Consider the following 20,188-nt stretch of genomic DNA (forward strand, 5'->3'; position numbering starts at 1 on the left):
TTTTTCAAAGTGGTAACAAGTGATTTACAGACTAGACGTGTACTGAATGTTGCACCAGACCACACTAAAAGGGCTATTTATTTGAGTTGGACTTTATACTTGAGGGAATCTTTTAAACTCACAACGCTGTGTTCATACAGATAAAAGTTAAACCTGAATTACAAGGTCATTAGTTAAGAATCGTCAAAACAAAAGAAAAAAAAAAACAAGAAGAAAATTCAAGTGTTGATGTCGGTTGTAGCAGTGGTACAAGTTAACTTTGTGAGTTCACCTCTGAGAATGTGCCACAGGCCAGTGGAGCAGAAGTGGAATTCCACGTCTGCAATTATTGAACAACAGGGTGCAAAACAAGCATTTGAGCTGGGAAGGAGGAACGAGTGGGCTAAAAAGTAAGGCATGTGTGAAAAGTTAGGAAACAACTGACAAAGCACTGACTCAGCCAAATCCCTTTTTTTTTTAATCGCTGTTTGCTTTATTCTAAAAGAAACAGACAGGGGAATACTGTAAATGAGATAATACACAACATGGAGGAGGTAAATATTAGAGACAGGAATGGCATGGTAAATAAATGCAGGCATCAGAAGGGTATTTGAACACTCAGCAAACTGGCGTTCCTTAGTACAGGAGACAGCACACAGTACAGTATATCCTCTTGAGCCAAAAATACAACGACTCCGCCATTCACACAAAATCATATTGGCACTTAACAAAACAAAATGAATGTGCTTGATATATATCCTCATTCCAGGCTAGTTGGAAACAGGCACAAAGCTTCTTACAAACAGTGAACAAGGCCTTATCTATAGCAATGTATGTCATTGTTGTTTCATCAGTGGTATTTTATGGTAGCTTCACATTCATTTTCAGAAATCCAACAACAGAAAAAAAGTGTACAGATCTGTTGGCAGAGGAGCTATGGATACACATCCCTCAGATGGGATGGGAGACTATGAAGAATCCAAACATACAAGTGCACAAACATGTGTTATAAGGCACTGTAGTAAAACATTATATATGTTGTAAAAAAAAAGAAGGAAGAATAGAATAGGTGGTATATACACCTGGGCATTTTAACATATTATAGAAAACATACCCTGAATGCTCTCTCTCCCAAAGTCAGCAAAACAGACAAAACAAGGATATCATCTTTTTTATTCCCTCTGAAACAACTATTTCATTTAAACCTCTCAAAACATTTTATTTTACTTCAACAAAGACTAAAGTTAATGTTGCCACAATATACTTGAATATACTTGGGTGTTGTCTGTTTTGAATACCTCAGTGAGAGGGTTTTGTCTGTTGACAGTATCTAAACCATGGAAAGGCCAGAAGACTCTCCCAAACTACAAGTACTGCTCCCTTTTCTCTGGTGGGGTACTTTTAACATTTGGTCTGCAATTCAAAAGGGAAAAAAAGACACATTTCAGTCAAAGTACAGTCAAATAAACCCAAACACATTTACAAAAACACCCAGAGGTCATAGGATATCAGCGAAATCATCAATCAGCGATCATCAATCAAACCCTCATTGTTAACTTTCAGCTGATAATGGGGCAGAGGGGGGGCGTGGGAGGTGTTTATAAGCTGAGATGAAGGAGGAGGCCAACGCATCTCTTAAAGAAAAGATCTGATCAGATAAGAGTCCATATTTACAGAAAAGGCTCAGAAGGTAAGAGAAAAGGGGAGAAGGTAGTTCATCTGAGTTCCCATTCAAACTGATATAGAACAGAGGAAAGGGAAATATTCTTCTACAAGAGGTCCAAATTGGGTCTAAGAGGTAACGGGATAAAAAAGGGAAGACAGTCGGACAGTCCTGGATAAAAAGGCGGGGGCTGATCAGTCAGGGAAACTAGTTTCACTCAACAAGTCTGCCCTGAATTAGAGGAGAGAAGAAGACAGTAGGAGAAGAACAGGATTAGAGGACAGGAGGGGAAATAAGAGACACATCAAGATCTCTCAGATTCTCACAAAAGCTATGAAGTGTTAGAAAGATGAAAGTGAGATGCTTGATGACAATAAAGATGTTGGCAAAAGGAGTGAAAGTCAATGAGGAGGAGCATGGGAGGTGATGCTACATATCAGCTAGCTTGCAATCTATGCGTTAAAGAGATGCGCTACATGTAGGCTACCAAATGGTTCATTGTTCATTGATGGACTGATGAAGGTAAAACACATCAACTCATATTTCTCTGGGTGAACTTAAGTTAGCTGCTAGCTCATCAATTCATTTTAGCAAGAGTTAACATTTTTGGGAAATATAGTTTCTCACACTCACCTTCTTACTGAGAGTTGAGTTAAGCTTATCTTAGCATAAATGGTGTAGCAGTGTGAAATGAGTTTGGTAACAAAGTAACAAAATCTGACTACTAACAACACTTGAGGATAAAAATGTAGTTAGTTATTTATAATTTTAAATCTTGCTTGTATTTTACCTTTAGCCTATTATGAGAATAAAGTCACAATTTTACAAGAATAGTGATGTAATTTTACAAGAAAAAAGTCATAATTTGAAGGGAATCAAGTCGTTACTTAGTCTCACAAAATTATGATTTCATTCTTGTAATACTACGATTTTATTCTTGTAATATTACGACTTAATTCTCAACATCTCAGAATTTATTTTGTCTTCAACATGGCCCTAGTACTCTGTAGTAATATCAAACTACTCGTGTAACTGTCATCAATAATTTGAATAAGTGCAATTCCCAAAATGTCAAACTATTCTTTAAGATGTAACTTATAGTTTTTTGGTCTTTGGACACATCGTTATAGGTAGTTCAATCAGACTTGTTGTTGAGCAATCCCCATTCAAAACACAGCTGCTACTGACAGAACAGTGACCCCTGGCATCCCCCTTTATTTTAAGGGCAAAAGGAATTTCCTATAGACCTAACCCCCCCTCTGCCAATCTGACCATAATAGAGCACTCGACAAACAAGTGTCTACCAAGAAGAGAGGCCATATGACTGGGAAACGGGGGGACTGGGACCTGTTCTAAGAAAAGTAATTGGCTTTATTATCTGGAACAGTGATGGAGCAGCTCTTTTAGAAACACAAATGGGGGCAATGTGATGTGGGAACATCAATGGGGAACTCAAGGGCCATTTTAGACTGTTGTTAAGTTTTACAGGCTTTTATGTGAGGCAGATTTCAAAATTGCTGCAGTTATCTATTGTAATTTATTCCCATGGAGCAGTCAGTGGTTTGTAAAGCGCATATATGAAGTTAAATATGACATGATATTTATTTACTGTGTTTTCAGTGTCACATTAGCTTATGGTCTACTGTAAAGTAATGTGTTACACTATACAAGGGCTTTAGCTTATGCTCCCTGGTAAAATGAGAAGTCTATGAAACAGCTTAGATGATCAGTTTGGTTATACATGAGATTATTAAATAAAGGAGTGTGTGGATCTGGAATAATACTGTTAGTTCATGGAGCAGGAGGATATGTGTCAATTATTTAGTGTTGTAAAATGCTGAAATAATATTAAACAACATTCATACTTTATACGATCTAAGCAGACGCCTTTTTACTAACAATCACCACTGCTGCAGTTCAGATTGTGTCTCGTGTAGCTCACACCAAGTGCCTGCTGTGTAAAACAGGACAAAAAACTACCTTTCAATTAATTAAGTTGCTCAGCTGCTATACGAAATGGCTGCCTGAGGCCTTAACTACATAACGTAGGACAATGCACACATTATTTATTGACGCTTATTTTTGGCACAACAGAGGAGCTGCACAGTAACTTTCTGCTCAGTGATTTGATGCTCTTAACACAACCTACCTGCAACAGTGGAGTGTTAACAAGCAAAGCTGTATGGAGGCAATACACAGATACAGCTCCAACCAGGAAGCATCGGACATGCTGATTCAGAGTGTTTTACAGTACTTCTATTTCTCAATTTCCATTCCCTCTAGGTATATCTGCTGTGATACACCTTTTAGTTTACTTTTGGATTCACTTTAAAGGTCCCATATAGTAGAAAGTGAGATTTCCATATATTTTCTTATAATTGAGCAGCTCTAGATGCCGTATAAACACTGTGAAAGTATCATAACATTAAATCCGCAGAGAAATGTACAAAGCCTGTATTCAGAAACTGCCTTAAAATGAGCCGTTAGGACTTCTTTAATTTTGTGATGTCACAGTTAGCCACCCTCCAACTTTTTTTTTAGTTAACAACACAAGTAGTCAATCTGTCACTGAGCTAGCAGATACAAATCCGGAGGAGGAAATGCTGCACAATCATTGGATGTGAAGAATCCAGTATATCATTGCACAGCCTTCCGAAGGACCATATAGAGACCAGTAGCTTATGTTTTATTTTTCCGAAAATTTTTGTCAGAATTTGACCTGTTGATTTCTTCGGCTCATTTCAGCACTGACTGACTATCGCTATTTGCATTTAGTCAGACTGGCCAAGCTGCAGCAGGAGGCTACAGTCTGTTCCCTGTGGTTTGCCTTTGGCCCTTTTTGTCAGCCAATTCGAAGAGAGGCTCAGAAGCGACACCAAATGCCCTGCTCTCGTTAAACCACTTGAGAAATATGAGAGAGATAATTAAAAAATATTTTGATGTGGTTTAAATAAATATACTCATATCTTCTTATGGATATACATGTAAAATATGGGACCTTTAAACGTAGCTTTGCTGTATCAAGATAACACATTTTGAGGCAGTAAATTTTTTTCTATTTTGTGGGGGGTCAGATTTAATCAGCTTGAGTAATGACATGAAAGCAAACAAAGTTTCCGTTCATAAAACAAGTTGATCATTATTCACAATAGGTGAACAGGATAAGTTTTCTTAGTCAGAACAATACATCGAGGCAATGTGCTTGTGTGTAATACTGTATGTTGTAAGTAGAAGTGCCTGTTTCTGCTAATGAATCCCAGTGTGGGAGTAGTAAATGATCGCAGCCATGAATGCATGATAGTCTTTTGGTTTTGTTTTGGCTGCATAATCTGATTAAAAGGGGGCTGGTGCCAAGTGTGTCCGCTGCTCTCTGTTTGGGTGGCTACTGGAAGGGGGTGGGGTTTACACGTACTCCCTGGTTGTGGAAGGCTGTGATTGGCGGTAATATTGCTGTCCTCGCATGTCTTTGGAGCAGGAGCAGCACAGCAAGGAGCCGCCCAGTGCCGTCAGACTGGCTGCCGCCCAGCCCACGAACAGGGCTGAGCCGAACTCATACCTGTGCAGGAAACAAAAAGGAAATCGACATGTTCACGCAATGCTGTTGGTACCTTCCTTGCTAATTTATAATAAGCTCGAACTCAAAAGCAACAACAGTAAGAAACTAATAAAATGCCACGACTGCCTTTATTTTGATTTGTATGTTTTTTATCTCTTGTTTAGCTGGTCCAGCACAGAAGGCAGGAAAATGTATCTCCAAAAACAGATAACCTTATTTGGTTAGGTACTGGTACTCATGATTTCTGAAACAAGTGGTGGTACAAACATTAGCTTTGCTACTAAGCAGTTTGAAGTTAAAATGATCCATGTTAACTACTAGCTTGCCAGGCTTCTGACCTATATGTTAATTTAGTTCATTTTGTGGTTCCTTGGCTGTTGTGTTCAGCCCAACAAAAAGTCAAATGACCTTTTTCCAGTGGCTTTGGAATGTTTGAGATGCAGTCAGTGGTACTGACCATCAATGACTGTTGAACTGAAGAAAAAGCTTAATTCATTTAGACCCTGAGCTATGACTGGCTGTCTCTATAAATATCCAAGTGAGTGATGTTAATTTCTGTTTATGTACATGTACAATAAATGGTGCACATCCAGCATCTGAGAACAGGCTGCAGTTGTCAAATATTTTTGATGCAAAGACTTGAAGAGTGAAAGTGGAAGTAGTAGAGAGTGAAAGGAACTTGAAGAAAACTTCTGCAGTAAATTCTTAACGGTTTCCGGGGTGTAATGTAAACACTGACATCATCATTGATTTGATGACTGGTGTCCCTGCCTTGCTGTCAGCGTCCAATTTCCACCTCCACGCGTCTTCTTTAACGATGATATCACACAGTCACAAGACACTTTGTTGTCCTCTCACATGCAACTCTAATGATGCAGAACTTTGTATTTGTATTTAAACTGCCTGATACAGGGTATATTTTTTAATGGACTGCATTTATAGATGTGCACTTTTCTAGTCATATCTACCGTTTAAAGCACTTTACACTATTCTTCAGAACTCTTCAGCATGAAGACTGAAGAAGGTGGCGATCGACTCACTCTATCTTTTGAGCCACAGTGGCCACTATTTTAGCAGTTGCAACATTGTGTTTGTGATGTGTTTATAGAGTCTCTGTGGAACGTTTTGATGGCATAACGGATGAAAGAGTATGTTTCGCTTATGAGCACCCTACAAAAGTATCTTTTCAGTTTGTTTAATGACAAAACCTCCAGTGACGTATTTGATGTCTGTTTAATGTTGTCTCAACTAATGCTAATATTGATGACAGATCCACAGAATACTGATGTCCATGCCAAAAGAAAATTGGGTTTTCATTTAAAAATATATATCTTAATAACATTATTGCTGACATCATTTGAGAAAAAAAACAATACTTTGGTCTCAGGAAAAGTAAAGATTATAAATATAACCTCTTATCTGTTGTAATTAAGAGATACAGCTGATGAAGAACAGAGTTTGGCATGAGGTGAGCCACATACCTGGCGTTGGGCGGTGTATTTGGGTTGAAGAACAGATAGGACACCTGAGTGGCATACCAGGACACAGACACCAGAGTACACAGACCTGTGGAGGGAGCAAGGATTAATACAACTAAATATGTGCGTCAATTAAGCCAGCAAACGTGCAGTGCTGCACATAACAGCGGCACAAAAATGAAGTGGGGAATCCTTGTTCAGTTGATTGTCTCCCCTGGGCTTATGGTTTATCTCTGAGATCAGCGGCGAATGCCTCTAAAACGACCACTTCCTGTTTACAGCAGGGACTCTAATTACCCAGAAGACTCCCGGTGATAGATTCAGGCCAGAAAAAGACCAAACCACTCTGGCTAAATGCAGTAATTGCAGGACGTTTTGCAGCATATTTTAGGTTGGAACCAAAAAAAAAACTAGAACTTAACACAGCAGGAATCCCACCTGCGAGCAGGAAGAGAGCGCCTCCGGTCACTGCGATGCGAGTCTTGGTGGCTGGGTTGTTATCTCCCACCTTGGTGCACTTCATGCCCACCACGCTGACGATGATGCCGATAAAGCCCAGCAGCACTGACACCACCATGAGGGCCCGACATGTCTGGATGTGGACTAGATAAAGAAGAGGAAAAGGTGGAGGCAGGGACCACAGAGGGGGAGCACAAAGAGGTGAATGAGAGTGATACAATAATTGGAATAAAACATTGCTGGACATAATAGTGATAATTATAGTGGGAAGAAGCTACACACGCTATGCAGGATTGATAGAAAACCACATGCATTTTTGACAGAAAGCTCATTAGTTAAAGTCCACCACTGTCATATTTTCCAGAGGTGACGGTCTTGGCCGAGGCCTGGGACCTTAACTGATCCTCCAAATCTTCTCCACATCATTCCACTGTGGTTTTGGCTTCTCAAAAATCGAATGCACTGCCCACATAGGCCTCAGAACACATGACATAGTGGGAAGAACATATTTACACATACTTACACGCACTCATCACATCACAATATGTGCACACGCACCATTACTGGTGGGATAGACACGGGTGAAACACACAGCGCTCTCTCTCACACAGCAGCTGTAGGAGGGCCTGCTTTACATGTTTCACACAGTGGGATTAGTGTGGCTGTTTAGTTACAAAGCAAGATTGTTTTCATGGGGCTGTCGCCACAGCGATCAGACGCCGCTGCCTCAAACGCAGCCACACACAAACGTGTCGGAGCAACGCTAAGCACTTAATGATACTGTCAAAAATACTGATAGAGTGTGTCTTATTTACAACAAGCCAGGGGATTGAAGAAATCCCAGCAGCGGGGAGAAAACATGCAAATTCCAACATCCTGATTCAGATATCTGACAGAGCTGACAAATACGGTGATTAAAGTAAATGTAACAGAGGTTTTCATCCTAGTTTAACAGCCAGGGACACAGATATTAGCTTCAAATAACCGTGACTTAAGTGTAACACTGTTTACACATCAGAGGAGAGGAGCTAGAATAGAATAGAAGTAAAAGTAAAAGTAGAAAAAAGTTCACTTACAAATTTGTTCTACTTTTAATCAAGTCAAGAATGTACTTTTACACTCAATAGGTCTAGAATAGAACAGTTGAGCTTGAATAGATTAGTTGACAAAAGTCTTAACTCAATGTCCACTTACTAGTTTTTTTCCAGTTTTCAACCATATCTTGTGGTTTTCAAGGATCAAATTCAACTTTTACGCTTAAATTTGTCAAATTTTGTCAAATAGTTTATCTAGAATGGAATAACTGAGAAAAAATCTTCCAAATTGTTTCCTCCAGGTTCACTTATACTTGCTGTGTTTCTGGAGCTTTCAACTGCATCTCACATTGTAGGCGTTGAGTTTGATCAAACTAGACTAAAGTTCCATGCTAGACTAAAATAAAGCAAAATGATTTGACCCAAAAATATTTATGTTCACTCAAGGGCTTCATTTTTTGTGGACCTGTCAAACGTATCTCGTAGTTCTAGAAAAATGTAATATCGCCGGTGGAATCGAATTGTTTTTTCCTGCAGATTTCAGGCAAACCTCATAGTCCTCAAAGCCCTGGGAAAAACGTGACTTTTTATGGTTTGTTCATTTAGGTGTTTTTTGTTTTCAAAAACTGAAAAGAAACGAAAATTCACTTCCTGTTGTGCAGCAGTTTGAGCAGGAACCTGAAGTCATCATTTGTCATTGTGACAGAAATACACACAAGGCCCAGCAGTGATGTAGCAGTTCAGAGGCTGACCTGCAGGACTTATGATGGGGCAAGAGGACGGAACAATCTTTGAAGTGTGATTTATTGCTCCAGAGCTCCTTTTGATGGAGAATCTGAACACAGAGTCTTACACAGAGAGGGGTTTGATTTCTTCTTTTTTCTTTCATCCATTCTGGGCATTCTTCCTTTCTTCTGAGGGCGTGCGGGGGTTTAGGCCCTTGTTAAATGACACTACTCTGAGCAGTTTCAGTCCCTGACCAACTACAAGGGGTGAAGCAGAGATTAAAAGGAAGGATGGAGGAGGGAGATGGACTGGCTCACCCACTGGGCTCTCTCTCTTCCCAGTGCCAAGGTTGGCAGTGCCAGCCACAAGCTTTCAATGAGTGTGTGCATGCTTGCTAGTGTGTGTTCGCGTGTGTGTGTGTGTGTGTGTGTGTGTGTGTGTGTGTGTGTGTGTGTGTGTGTGTGTGTGTGTGGGAGTTGTACGGTCCTATTGTGAGGTCACTGGTGACTCTTTTGCACATAATAAATGTTTGCCCACTCGCTACTTCAATCATAAAACTACATTTCCAACATCTCCAACATTGTTATATAACATCTCCAATTGAGTTTCACCACAAACTCAAAGCACAGAAACACAAATATGATGTTCTCTGTTGTACCACACTTTATTTAGCTGAAATTAAATCTGCCCCAACCAATTTCCCTTTAGTGAGTTTGCTTTAGAGTGAACTGAGAGAAAGAATGTCTCCACTGGGACTGGAGGAGATGTTGTTGTTGCTCAATGTGTTGACAGATACACATCACAGCCCATCATTTTCTCTTTAGATAGAAAGACAGTGACTCCACTTTGTATTTGCCATTGTGGTTCAGGTCTATTCATCATGACTGAACCTGAGCCCCATCATATTAAGTATCCAGTCTTAAAGGACAAGTATGTTGATTTTCTATATTTCAATATCCACAAAGCTCATGAAATCAATAATCAATTTATCTTAACAAGTGTCAATATAAATACATTTTCCTCTGTGTGTAGAGATTAGTTGTTGTCCACAAACTATTAAAAACACATTATTGAACATGACCATTTTTACTAAATTGCTCACACACATTACTTGTTACCTCAAATGTGTATTTATCCATTCTTAAAAGTAGTTCCAATTAAATGCACTATTTACTCATGTTTTAGTAATCAACTTTTACGACAGTGCCCATCTGGTTTACAAAGAACGTGTGATATTTTAGTTTTACACTTTTAGAGACTGAGCGGTTCGGACTGTAGCCTCACAGCAAGAAGGTTCTCGGTTCCAATCCCAGTTTCGTCGGACTCTTTCTGTGTGAAGCTTGCATGCTCTCCTTATGTCGGTGTGGGTTTTCTCTGGGTGCTCCAGCTTCCTCCCACAGTCCAAAGACATGCAGACTGGGGTTGGGTTGATTGGAGACGCTACATTGATTGTAGGTGTGAATGTGAGTGAGGATTGTCCAGGGTGTACGCTCCGTCTTGCCCAATGTCAGTTGGGTTTGGCTACAGCTCCCCCCGTGACCTTCAAGAGGATTAGCGTTATAGATAATGGATGGATGGATCTTCAGAAACCGAAGCCAAAGACCGGATATAGGGAAGTATTGTGAGTCGAACGAATAAATTGTTGATTTTGGACATTTTATGGGAATAGAATTGTTGATGTGATAGTTCCTCGTCCATTGCTTGAACGGATTTGGCCTTTTAGACAGCTGATTCACGGTATCTGCACTGTTGGATTAACTTCAAGGAGCATAAACAACAGTTTCCTGTTGGTATGACTTGACTTGATGATAACCTATGCTTTCAACATTAAAGGGAATGTAAAGTGATTATATAATGTGGCACGGCGGACTGTCAGAGGCAGGTGAGGCAGGTCAATGTGTCTTTGTTATTAGGTGTTTGTGGTTTTAAAGAACAGTCCTTCAGCACTACCATCCACAATAACAGCCAACCTCCCCAACTTTATATATTCTGATCATTATCCCCCTTTTTTCAACCGAACATTGAGCAGCACTTTCCACTACAGTTGCCCTGGCTGCATCAGTCGAGTGCAGCACAGTCTGGTGAACAATTACAGCCACTATCACATGCTGCTCCTGCTGCGAATGTAGCCAGAGAGGAGAGTTCCTTCAGAACTCAAATCAAGAGTTACCGCCGGATCAAAAATAACACAACAGGGGGTTTCAATCAGGATTCAGAGGTGCAGCGCTTTTTTCGGACCCTGCGGACACATGACTGAATGCTGATCTGCTCCGTTTCATAATCTGTCTGTCTTCAGGAGACGCCTGAATAAACCGGTGATTGATCAAGAATGCCTGGTCACAACTTTTCAGTTGGATGGTTATTCCGAGCAACATGTAGTTTAACTCTTTGGAAAGGTTTTCTTCAGTGTTTGTCTTCAGTGTATCTTTTAATCACTGGGCGTGTTAATGGACAAATGGAACAATGTGCGCGTGTGGGGAAGACAGAGCACATTCTGGGAATATCTCTGGTGTTTGGCTCAACACTGCCCTTTTCTTCTCCTAACAGCCCCTATTCATCCAGCCAGGACAATACGCTGTTCTTATTGCTGCTGCCGTGAACCAAAGGGAGATGGGAGATCAGCTCCTCACACAGAACGCCAGAGAAAATGTTTTGATATAATGACTCACTAAGAGTCTCATTTGTTTTCCCAGGGAACGTGTGCCGCAGCAAGAATCAGTCCCAAACCACAGAGGAAAAACAGGCAAACTCGTTCAGCGCGTTCAGTTGCTCAGTGAAAACGGCTTCTGACCGAGCCCACCCCCCGTGTAGCTTCTCATTAGAATCTCTAATGAAATAATAAAAGGATGATTGAAGCAGGCAGGAGATGGATGGATTCATTTAATCTGGGTACCATTAATTATGAGTCACTGGCTCCCACTTACAGATTGGAGATGACAAGAGGCTCATATTCGGAGCTAATTTATGTCCGAACACCACATTCCTGACCCCCTCCCACTCCTCACACATTACTTTTCATGATGTTCTGAAGTTTTAAGACGGAGCTGAGCTCTATTAAAGATGTGAACAGCAGCACTTTAAGTGAGATTTACAGCCTGTGAATATAATGCGTCCCAGATAGGGGGGGCCTGGGGAGTTGTTTTCCTTCTGTTTTTGCTGCTGATTAATACTTGTGGCCAAATGAATGGGCTGGATACAATAACTGTTGTGATTTGTAATACACCGCCACATATACTTATGGGGGAAACTTGGGAAGACAGAGTGACGGCAAAGGAGAATATTTGGCTGATGAAAACTCACACAGAACTGCCTCACCAAAAAGAGACTGTTAAAGAAAATGAAATGAGGGCAGCCAAAAAAAAGATAAAGCATTTTGAGAATCTGAGAATACAGAGTGGAAAAAAGAGTGATTAGAGGAACCTTTCATTAGGAGAGGATTATTGGCTTGAATTTTAATTGTGCTATTCATCATCTGACAAATTATCATGTGAATATAACTGTTACAATTACTGAACGGTTTCCCCGTTAGGTATTCAACCCTGTACATTTTCTTAGTTTCAAATGTGATAATAATGAACCATTTATAAAATTCTGATAATGAGCATGTAATCCTTTAAAAACACTTAAATTAATTAAATTCAGGCAGAGGGGGGATCAGTGTGAGAGGAGAGAGTACAAGGCACAACAAGTTGGAGAGACCCAGAATCAAACATTGTACTCACTGTCCAGCGAGAGCATGGAGTCAAAGATCTTGCACTGCACCTGTCCTGTACTCTGCGAGGCGCAGCTCATCCACAGCCCCTCGTACAGACCCACGGCCGTGATGATGGCATCGCCGGCGTATGACGACTGCTTCCACTGGGGTAAGGCGGTGGTGGAGATGATGCCGATCCAGCCGCCCAGCGCCAGGAAATAACCCAACAACTGGAGACCTGAGTTGGCCATCGTTGTCTAGTTCTGTCTTTCTGACTCTATCTGACCTTTGTCTGTCTCTGCTTTACTTGCAGCAGCTTTTGCTTAGATGGACCCACTTGCAGTAATCCTGTTACTTGTTTCACTCTTCTCTTCACTGTCCTTTCCCACTGAGCATCTCCTTCTACCCCTCTGCTTCAGCTCTCATCTGTAGAAATCTCTCTCCTTGTTTCTAAGTCTGTCTTTCTTTCTATCCCCACGTCCTGGGATCGTTTAGCCCGTCTCTGCTTTATCGATGAGTCGATGTTTCCCCTCTGGGCTGTCCTGTCTGATTTCTTGTTCCCTCAGGAGCTCAGTCAAAGTGGAAGAAAGGCTGTCTGATGATCACTGGTTCAGTTCGTCAAGCATTGTCGCTGGTCTGCCTCACTGACTGCATGGCTTCTTCCAATTCTCTCTCTCTCTGCTACTCGCTTACTTTCCCCCCACTACAGTCTTTCCATCTGCTCCAGGCTCAAGTGGCTCAATGAGGGGTAGCAGGAAAAAAAGTGAAAACAAAAAAAAAAGTGAAAACAAAACGTCCTTAACAGGCTGACCATAGAGAGATGGGGAAAATGGTGGCCACTGATTGGACTCCTCTGAGTTGTTGGACCGCCCACTAGGAGGGAAGAGGGATGGCCTGGTTGGGAAAATGAGCACTGTTTCAAACAGGGAAGGAAAGAAAAAGCAAAAGATGTAGCTCAGTAGAGAAAAAACATAATCACAATGATTGCTCTGGTCTAAATGAGGACTTTCTTCATCATTCTATCAAACACATAAAACAAACTTCAGCGCCATGTTTTGTCAGGTATTGGATGCATTGATCCTTTAAAAGTAGGCCTCTCCGCTGGAGGTGTGGACGAGATGGTGGTAAAGTGCAACAAACACACGTAAATCAGTGTCCAAACAATGCCGTCTGAAAGGGAAGTGTCACATCCAGACAGGCCCTCCAGAAGTTATGGGCCGCCCAGGCAAGCCTCCCCCATTGCCATGGCAACCCCAGGCAAATGAAGAGGGAGAAAGAGAGAGCCAGCAAGAGTTCACCCGACTGTACATCCTCACCAGCTGTAAACGCAGACACACTCCATGTCTTTTGAGTCTGTGGAGAGGGCAGAAACCTGTTTTCCCACAGTTGCGCACTCTATCGGCGCTCCTTTCGACTCAGCTCATTAAATTACCTTCAATTCACAGCAGACGAACTCAATAATTCTATTCTGCCAATTACACCGTCGACGCGCACACTGTCAGAGACGCTGCCATTTTCTCACATCTGTAAGAGACATGTCTCACCCCCACCTTACACACACACACTCACACACACACACACACAGCCTGTCCACATTGCAAGCATGTTCTTGCCCTTAGTCTCACGGCTGTCCTTGGCAGACTCAGTGCGTTGTTGGTGGTTTTCTGAACTGTTCTGCTTTCACTACCATCTGTTTCTTTCCACTTCTGGGGTTTTTCCTCATTTGTTTTCTTGTATTTGCCTCTTTGTTTCCTTTTTTTTCTCTTGTACCGATTCAACCTTGAACCTGAACAACTTCAACTTGATCTCCAACAATATCAGGAAAACACCATGTGAACATGCATGTGACCTCACTTATCCAGCACCAAGCTACACACACACACACACACACACATATAGACCTGGTACATAGAGGTCTAATCATGGTTCAAACTATTTTTATTCTCAGCTACACTCCTCTCATAGGTTTGAATATTAAGGGTGTGTTCGGTGAGCATAGCTGTAATGCATTGAGGTTTGCAATGTCTAATGAGGGGCTTCACGTATGGGGTGAGTTGTGGTCTGATCGTGGAGGTCAGCTGAGCGCGGGAGGCGAGAGGAGATGAAAGAGAGAGAAAACAAGTGCTCAGGTCCAGACTGGTGGACGGAGGGGTGGAGTGGGGGCTTCAACAGGGCTTATGGAGTTTCTTTCTGATTTTGAATCATAACAACAATCTGCCATTGGTTGGTTTAAAGCAGCACAAGTTCAAGTGAAAAAATTCAATGAGCAATTTTATGAGTGTCAAACATTCACTGCCCATGGGCCTTAGAGCAACACATCTTTATATATAAACGACTAAATGGTTTAGTTATTGCCTTCAAAATTGCCCACATGTGTTATTTGATAATGCTAAAAAATCATTCAGTCATTTATATTTTCAGATCTGCATGCCAGCTATACAGTATCTTTAAGTTTAGATGATTAAAAATATTCATAAGGTTAATAACTTTGGTAAAGTTAAATAGAAATAAAACTGTCAAAATTAACAAGAAAGTAACACAGACATTAAAGCTGGCCAAACACGTTGAGAAATGTAACTCACACTGTATGAGTCTACAAATAGTCTACAAGGTAAAGACATGATTAACAGTTAATGCTCACACAGAACAGTCTGTCAAGCTACGACCTGGCTGCTCAAACCGTGTAACCCATCGGCCCCTCAAGACCAGCTTGACTATTGTCAATGGAAAAGTCAAAGTTTGTTTTCCTTTCACAATGCTTACAAGGGAGAAACATGTTGCCTCGACCATATGTGCTGTCTGTCGAAAAAAGTCAAAAAGAAGATGCCCCAACATTTTTCTCTGGTAGTCATGAAAGGAGTAGGAGGAAACATCAGACAGGCAGGTACGCAGTTACCACAGCTTGACCAGCCTAGCTTTGCCGCATCACCTGCTTTTGTTTTAATTGTGTTTTAACATGTTGTGCAGACATAGCTCATGACTATGCTTCAATTGTGCGAGAGCCTGAAGACAGCTAACCAAAGTTTCTGAAATGTCAGAAATCAATTCGATTGTCCGGCTGCCAGTCACGAAGCAGAATTTTGCTCTGACACAAAACTGATTCATGTGTCTCAGAAATTTGGCCGAAAACAGGCTTAAACCATACAGGGTATTGTCGACTTAAATGGGACAGGATGTGAGTCACAGTCCTTCACGTGTAAAGGTTACACACTCATTACTGCTGTTGATCAACATCAGACTACTTCTGCCTTTGCTTCTCAGAGACAACAGATTGTTTTTCAACTAAATACAGTTTCTTTATCCAATTTAACAGTCAACAAAAAATGTTCAGATGAGGAAGGTATGAACATTTCCTGGCAACCACAGGACTTCAAACTTCCTTCCAATGGAATCCCCGCCATTGATGGATTTGTCCACAAGGGTAAAGCAAACCCATACATGTTTCACGTCTAGTTTGATTTTGGTTAACTTTGTCATCCAAATTTACACTTACCAACAGTTAGTCATGTTGACAGTGCTGACCATGTGCTATATTAAGGAGAACTGGCCAATGTGTTCAATGGTGGCGCCTCATAAGTTGCTCACTTGATGCCTACACTGAACACTGTCCGCCATGTATCTGAAGAGTAGAGTCTTTCTGACTTCCCTTGGCTCTTCTAGACAAAATTTTAACTCAAACTTAAACCTGATAGTTTCAAGATGGATTGTGGTGTGGCTGTTTGCTTTCATACTTTATATATGATGCATGTTGCTATTTCTATGTCTTGTTTCAGGAGATATTTGGTTGCCGTGCTCAAATTGTTAAAATTCAAGAGTAATTCTGGTGTGTGACTGTTACTCTGGGAAATCCAGACTGTCATTGTTAACAGTTTGCATAGGTAGCAATCTTGGAGCTCATCTGATATCATCTGATGACAAATAAACCTCTGGCAAAGCAAATATTTTGAGGCTTCCAGTGTAGACAGTAGATATCCAGGCCAAGACTCTAGCTTTTCGTCTGCCGTTCACTGTTTACAGTGCAACCAGCAACATGGAGTCGAGAGACAACGTCTACCATAGTACTTTTTGCAGGTGTTTTAGCTCCAGACTACATTTAAATGCATATGAATGCTAATAAATTAAAAAGCCAACAGCCAATGCATTTCAGTCAATATGTTCTTTCTCTTTTGCTCTTCCCACAAACTGTTTACCTGTGGGTAACCAAAGCATGCTCAAACGTGATTGGTCAACTGAGAAATGGGAACCAGAAGGCTTCTGGCCCCAAAATCTTCCCCCTCCCCTACAGATTCTGAATATTCATACATACATGCAGAATATGTTTATAGAGATTATAGGTACTATAGTAAGTATGTTTGTAGGATTTGGGTAAACCATTCTCTTTTAGTTGATACTAAAACTCAACTCTCAGTGAAACATGTCTCTGCATCATTATGTTTCTTTGACTTTACTTGTTCAGATAACTTACAAGTTACTTTACAATTCTTTGGGAACAACTTACTAAAAGTGAACTAAGATTGATGTTGGTGTACATATTGCAATTCAAATAGTCCATCATCTTGTCTGACTCTGACCCCCTGCACTGTCAGAGTGGGCTCCACCACCATTACCTATGTGGATCCACCCTTTCACTGCCCTTATCTCTTTGATGCAACGCTCCCCTGACAGGAAACCAGCCTCATACCCATGCACGCACAATTAAGGCATCAGGGGCCTATCAGATTAGCCAGTGTAGTCAGGGTTACTGTGAGACACATGTGGACATGTAAACAGTATTGGGGGGAATTATGTAACACAACAGGCAGGTTGTGGATTAGTCTTTTTGAAGAAACATGGGGATTATTCAGTGAAGCTGCCTCACTTTCATGTCACATGAAGCACATTTGTAAATAGTCATACATCTGGAAGATACTGTATAATTGATATGACTCGGGATGCAAGTTAGCACTATTCCCAGAGACCTGGTGCTCTCCAGCAAACTATAATTATGGTACGTTAAGCCTTTCCTGTTAATGTTTTCCACATGAGAAGGTGCTGTCTGAATGAATGCTAACTAAGCACAGGAATGAATAATGTATGGCTGCGGCCTGAAGAGAGCTCCTCTGGTCCAGCTCAAGTGGCCCTGAAGAGACTGTTGGCTCTGCTCATTATGGAGCTGAACAGGACGTCTTTTCCCCAGAGTAGACAGAAGTATCAAGTGCTGTGACATAGAAAAAACAACAGTGTGGAGGAAAAAACAGTTTGAGAGTTAAATGTTTGGCGAGGTTATTGTTGACTGATGTCCTAATTGCTTTGATTATGTCATTTTGGACACTTCAGTCGTAAAACTACTGTGAGAAGTTTTCACAAATGGTCCTAAGTGGTGAATATTTAATTACACACAGACGCAGCGCATTCTACGAATTCTTCTTATCCGCTGTTTGCTAAACTCACTGTGGTTGGCCTCGCTTTCATGCCCGGCTTCAGTTCAGCTGTTGGGTCAGCGCCTTTTGGTGATGGTGGTCGTGAAGCGTGCAATTGCCTTGGGAGGGGTGGGAGGAGGCCCTTCCTTTCTCCTTCCTCTCCACCCAGCGACCCTGCAACCTGTTTATCCCCCACTACCTATCCATCTTTTCATTCCTCGTCTTCCTTACAGCCTCTCACCAGAGGATGCATGGTTCATCGGGTGCCATCAGTTACTCCCTCTCTCCATCGACTCTCCCCACCTCTCACCTCTCTCCCTCTCCCCATATTTTCCAGACCCCTGCCGCACTAAGCTGAGCTTAAGAGTCAGCTGAGCTGATCAAAGACCGTAGCCATGTAGTGGCTAACAAGAGGCGAGAGTTCCCAACGACACAGGACCTCCCAGTGGTTTCCATCGTCACAGACCTACTGTAACTAGAATGGACGTGGACGGACGGAAGCAGATTATACACACTGTCTGTGTGACTGCATGAGCAGCCGGCTGATAGATGTACACAGATGGTTATCTGTTTTCCTGAGAAAACATAATGTTTTCTTGTGGCGGCCGATCTCAGGACCATGGGATTATTTTGCCAATTTTAAGTCTACAGAGAGCGACACCCTCCAGTTACCCAGCATCCCCGAAGTGTAGGAAAGGCCCAGGTCTTTTTCCCACCACTCTCTTCTCTCCCACCCCCACCATCCCCTCCTTCTTTTCCATCTACCACTCTCCTTGTCACATCGGCCCTTTCCATTTGCCCCTACATGCTCTGGCACTCTTCTTATTGCTCTAATTAGCCTTAGCAGGTTTTCCCTCCTCTTCCTCCGTCCTTTGTTCCCCATTTCTTCTTTTGTCCTCCACGACCTTTTTTCTCTCTTTTCCTCCATATGTGTTTTACAGTGCTAACTGTAGGCGTGCTGCAGACCACTGGATACCCCCAGCAGGAATTAAACCACACTCAGAAAATGATGTATTTTTCTATATGAGTGAAAAAGGCATCACCCTGTATATGAATATCATAATATTTGATCTGGAAAGATTGGTCTGCACTTTTCAGTGTGTCTATGAGATTTCTTCATCCTTGTTCAGTCTCTGATTTGTTGTTAGTGAACTAGGGTGTTATTGTTCTCTTTGCTGGGGAGCAGTATAATAACAATAATCATCACACTAATTGTGATAATAAACCACCAGATGGTTTAGGGTAGTGCTGTTTGCTGTCTTCTGTCATTCACAACTTCCTTACAATAAGTTAGATAAAGTAAGTTAGTAATTAGTTATTATTGGACTAGTTGACTAGTCACAGTAAGTAATTTATCCTGCTGAATATTGGCCAATTAATTTGAAAAAAGAAAAAACAGTCTCATTCATTCTCTCTTGTTGAATTAGTCTTATGTCATAAATTTGCATGATCTGTAACTACAATCTGTCACAATGATACCTGTTTGAGTTTTTAAATTATATAAATAAATATATTTGTTTGACTTAAAGGAAAGACAGAACATCATCATTCTGTCGACATACTATACAACAGGTTGAATTTGAACATAAACTCCAGGTCGACCTCCTGGCTTCTCAGCTGTCAACTGCATCTTCCATACGTAGAGTGAGTTTGTTCATACTGGGCAAGTTGACCTTGAGGTAAAGAGCAAAGAGAAAGACAAGTCACAACACTAAGGATACTAGTGCAGTTCCCATTCTAAACCTGCCTGTTTGGAATGGACTGTTTGCTTGTCCTGTGTTAAAGCTCTGGAGCTACTTCAGAATTATTCCTAGTCATTAGTGAGGCCTCCTTAAACAGTTCTACAATATACTGACACTTTATATTGTTTGTTTGCTGGACATTGTGTGCAGAGTGAAGTTAGAAAACTTTGTGTTCATCCTACCTGGTATATCTGCAGTGATGAGTTGAAAGTCAACGATTTTCAGAAAATGAATTAGCTTTATTACATTACATTACATTTCATTTCATTTAGCTGATGCTTTTATCCAAAGCGACTTACAATAAGTGTATTCAACCATGAGGGTACAAACCCAGAACAACAAGAATCAAGCAAGTACAATTGTCCTCAAGAAAGCCAAACTACAAGTGCTACATGTAAGTGCCATATAAGTGCAACTAAACTGAATTGTTATTTTCTTTTTCTTTTTCTTCTTTTTTT

General features: G+C 41.2%; 1 protein-coding gene across 2 annotated transcripts; it reads right to left on the minus strand.

Annotated features, from left to right (window-relative positions):
* Positions 1–448: 448 nt before the first annotated feature.
* On the minus strand, positions 449–13,372 carry cldn19 (claudin 19). Of its 2 annotated transcripts, none has more exons than XM_035152079.2 (5): positions 12,618–13,371; positions 7,115–7,279; positions 6,680–6,764; positions 5,055–5,198; positions 449–1,392 (listed from the first exon to the last, which is right to left on the minus strand). In XM_035152079.2, exons 1-5 carry the CDS (start codon positions 12,838–12,840, stop codon positions 1,344–1,346), a joined length of 666 nt encoding a protein of 221 aa, XP_035007970.1. In that variant the 5' UTR covers positions 12,841–13,371; the 3' UTR covers positions 449–1,343. The 2 variants fall into 2 exon arrangements, with proteins under 2 accessions (XP_035007970.1, XP_035007971.1); XM_035152080.2 differs by lacking the exon at positions 449–1,392 and adding an exon at positions 1,399–1,873 and having other exon boundaries at positions 12,618–13,372.
* Positions 13,373–20,188: the final 6,816 nt, after the last annotated feature.

Source organism: Hippoglossus stenolepis, chromosome 3 (genome assembly GCF_022539355.2).
Source record: "Hippoglossus stenolepis isolate QCI-W04-F060 chromosome 3, HSTE1.2, whole genome shotgun sequence".
NCBI classification, from domain to species: domain Eukaryota; kingdom Metazoa; phylum Chordata; class Actinopteri; order Pleuronectiformes; family Pleuronectidae; genus Hippoglossus; species Hippoglossus stenolepis.

Excerpts from the sequence above, each read along its gene's own strand:
- cldn19 (XM_035152079.2), bottom strand. The coding sequence starts at position 12,840 with ATGGCCAACTCAGGTCTCCAGTTGTTGGGTTATTTCCTGGCGCTGGGC. Across the intron at positions 7,280-12,617 it reads CTCCATGCTCTCGCTGGACA|TCCACATCCAGACATGTCGG; the intron begins GTGAGTACAATG and ends TTCTTTATCTAG. Across the intron at positions 1,393-5,054 it reads CAGCCTTCCACAACCAGGGA|ACCAAATGTTAAAAGTACCC; the intron begins GTACGTGTAAAC and ends TTTGAATTGCAG.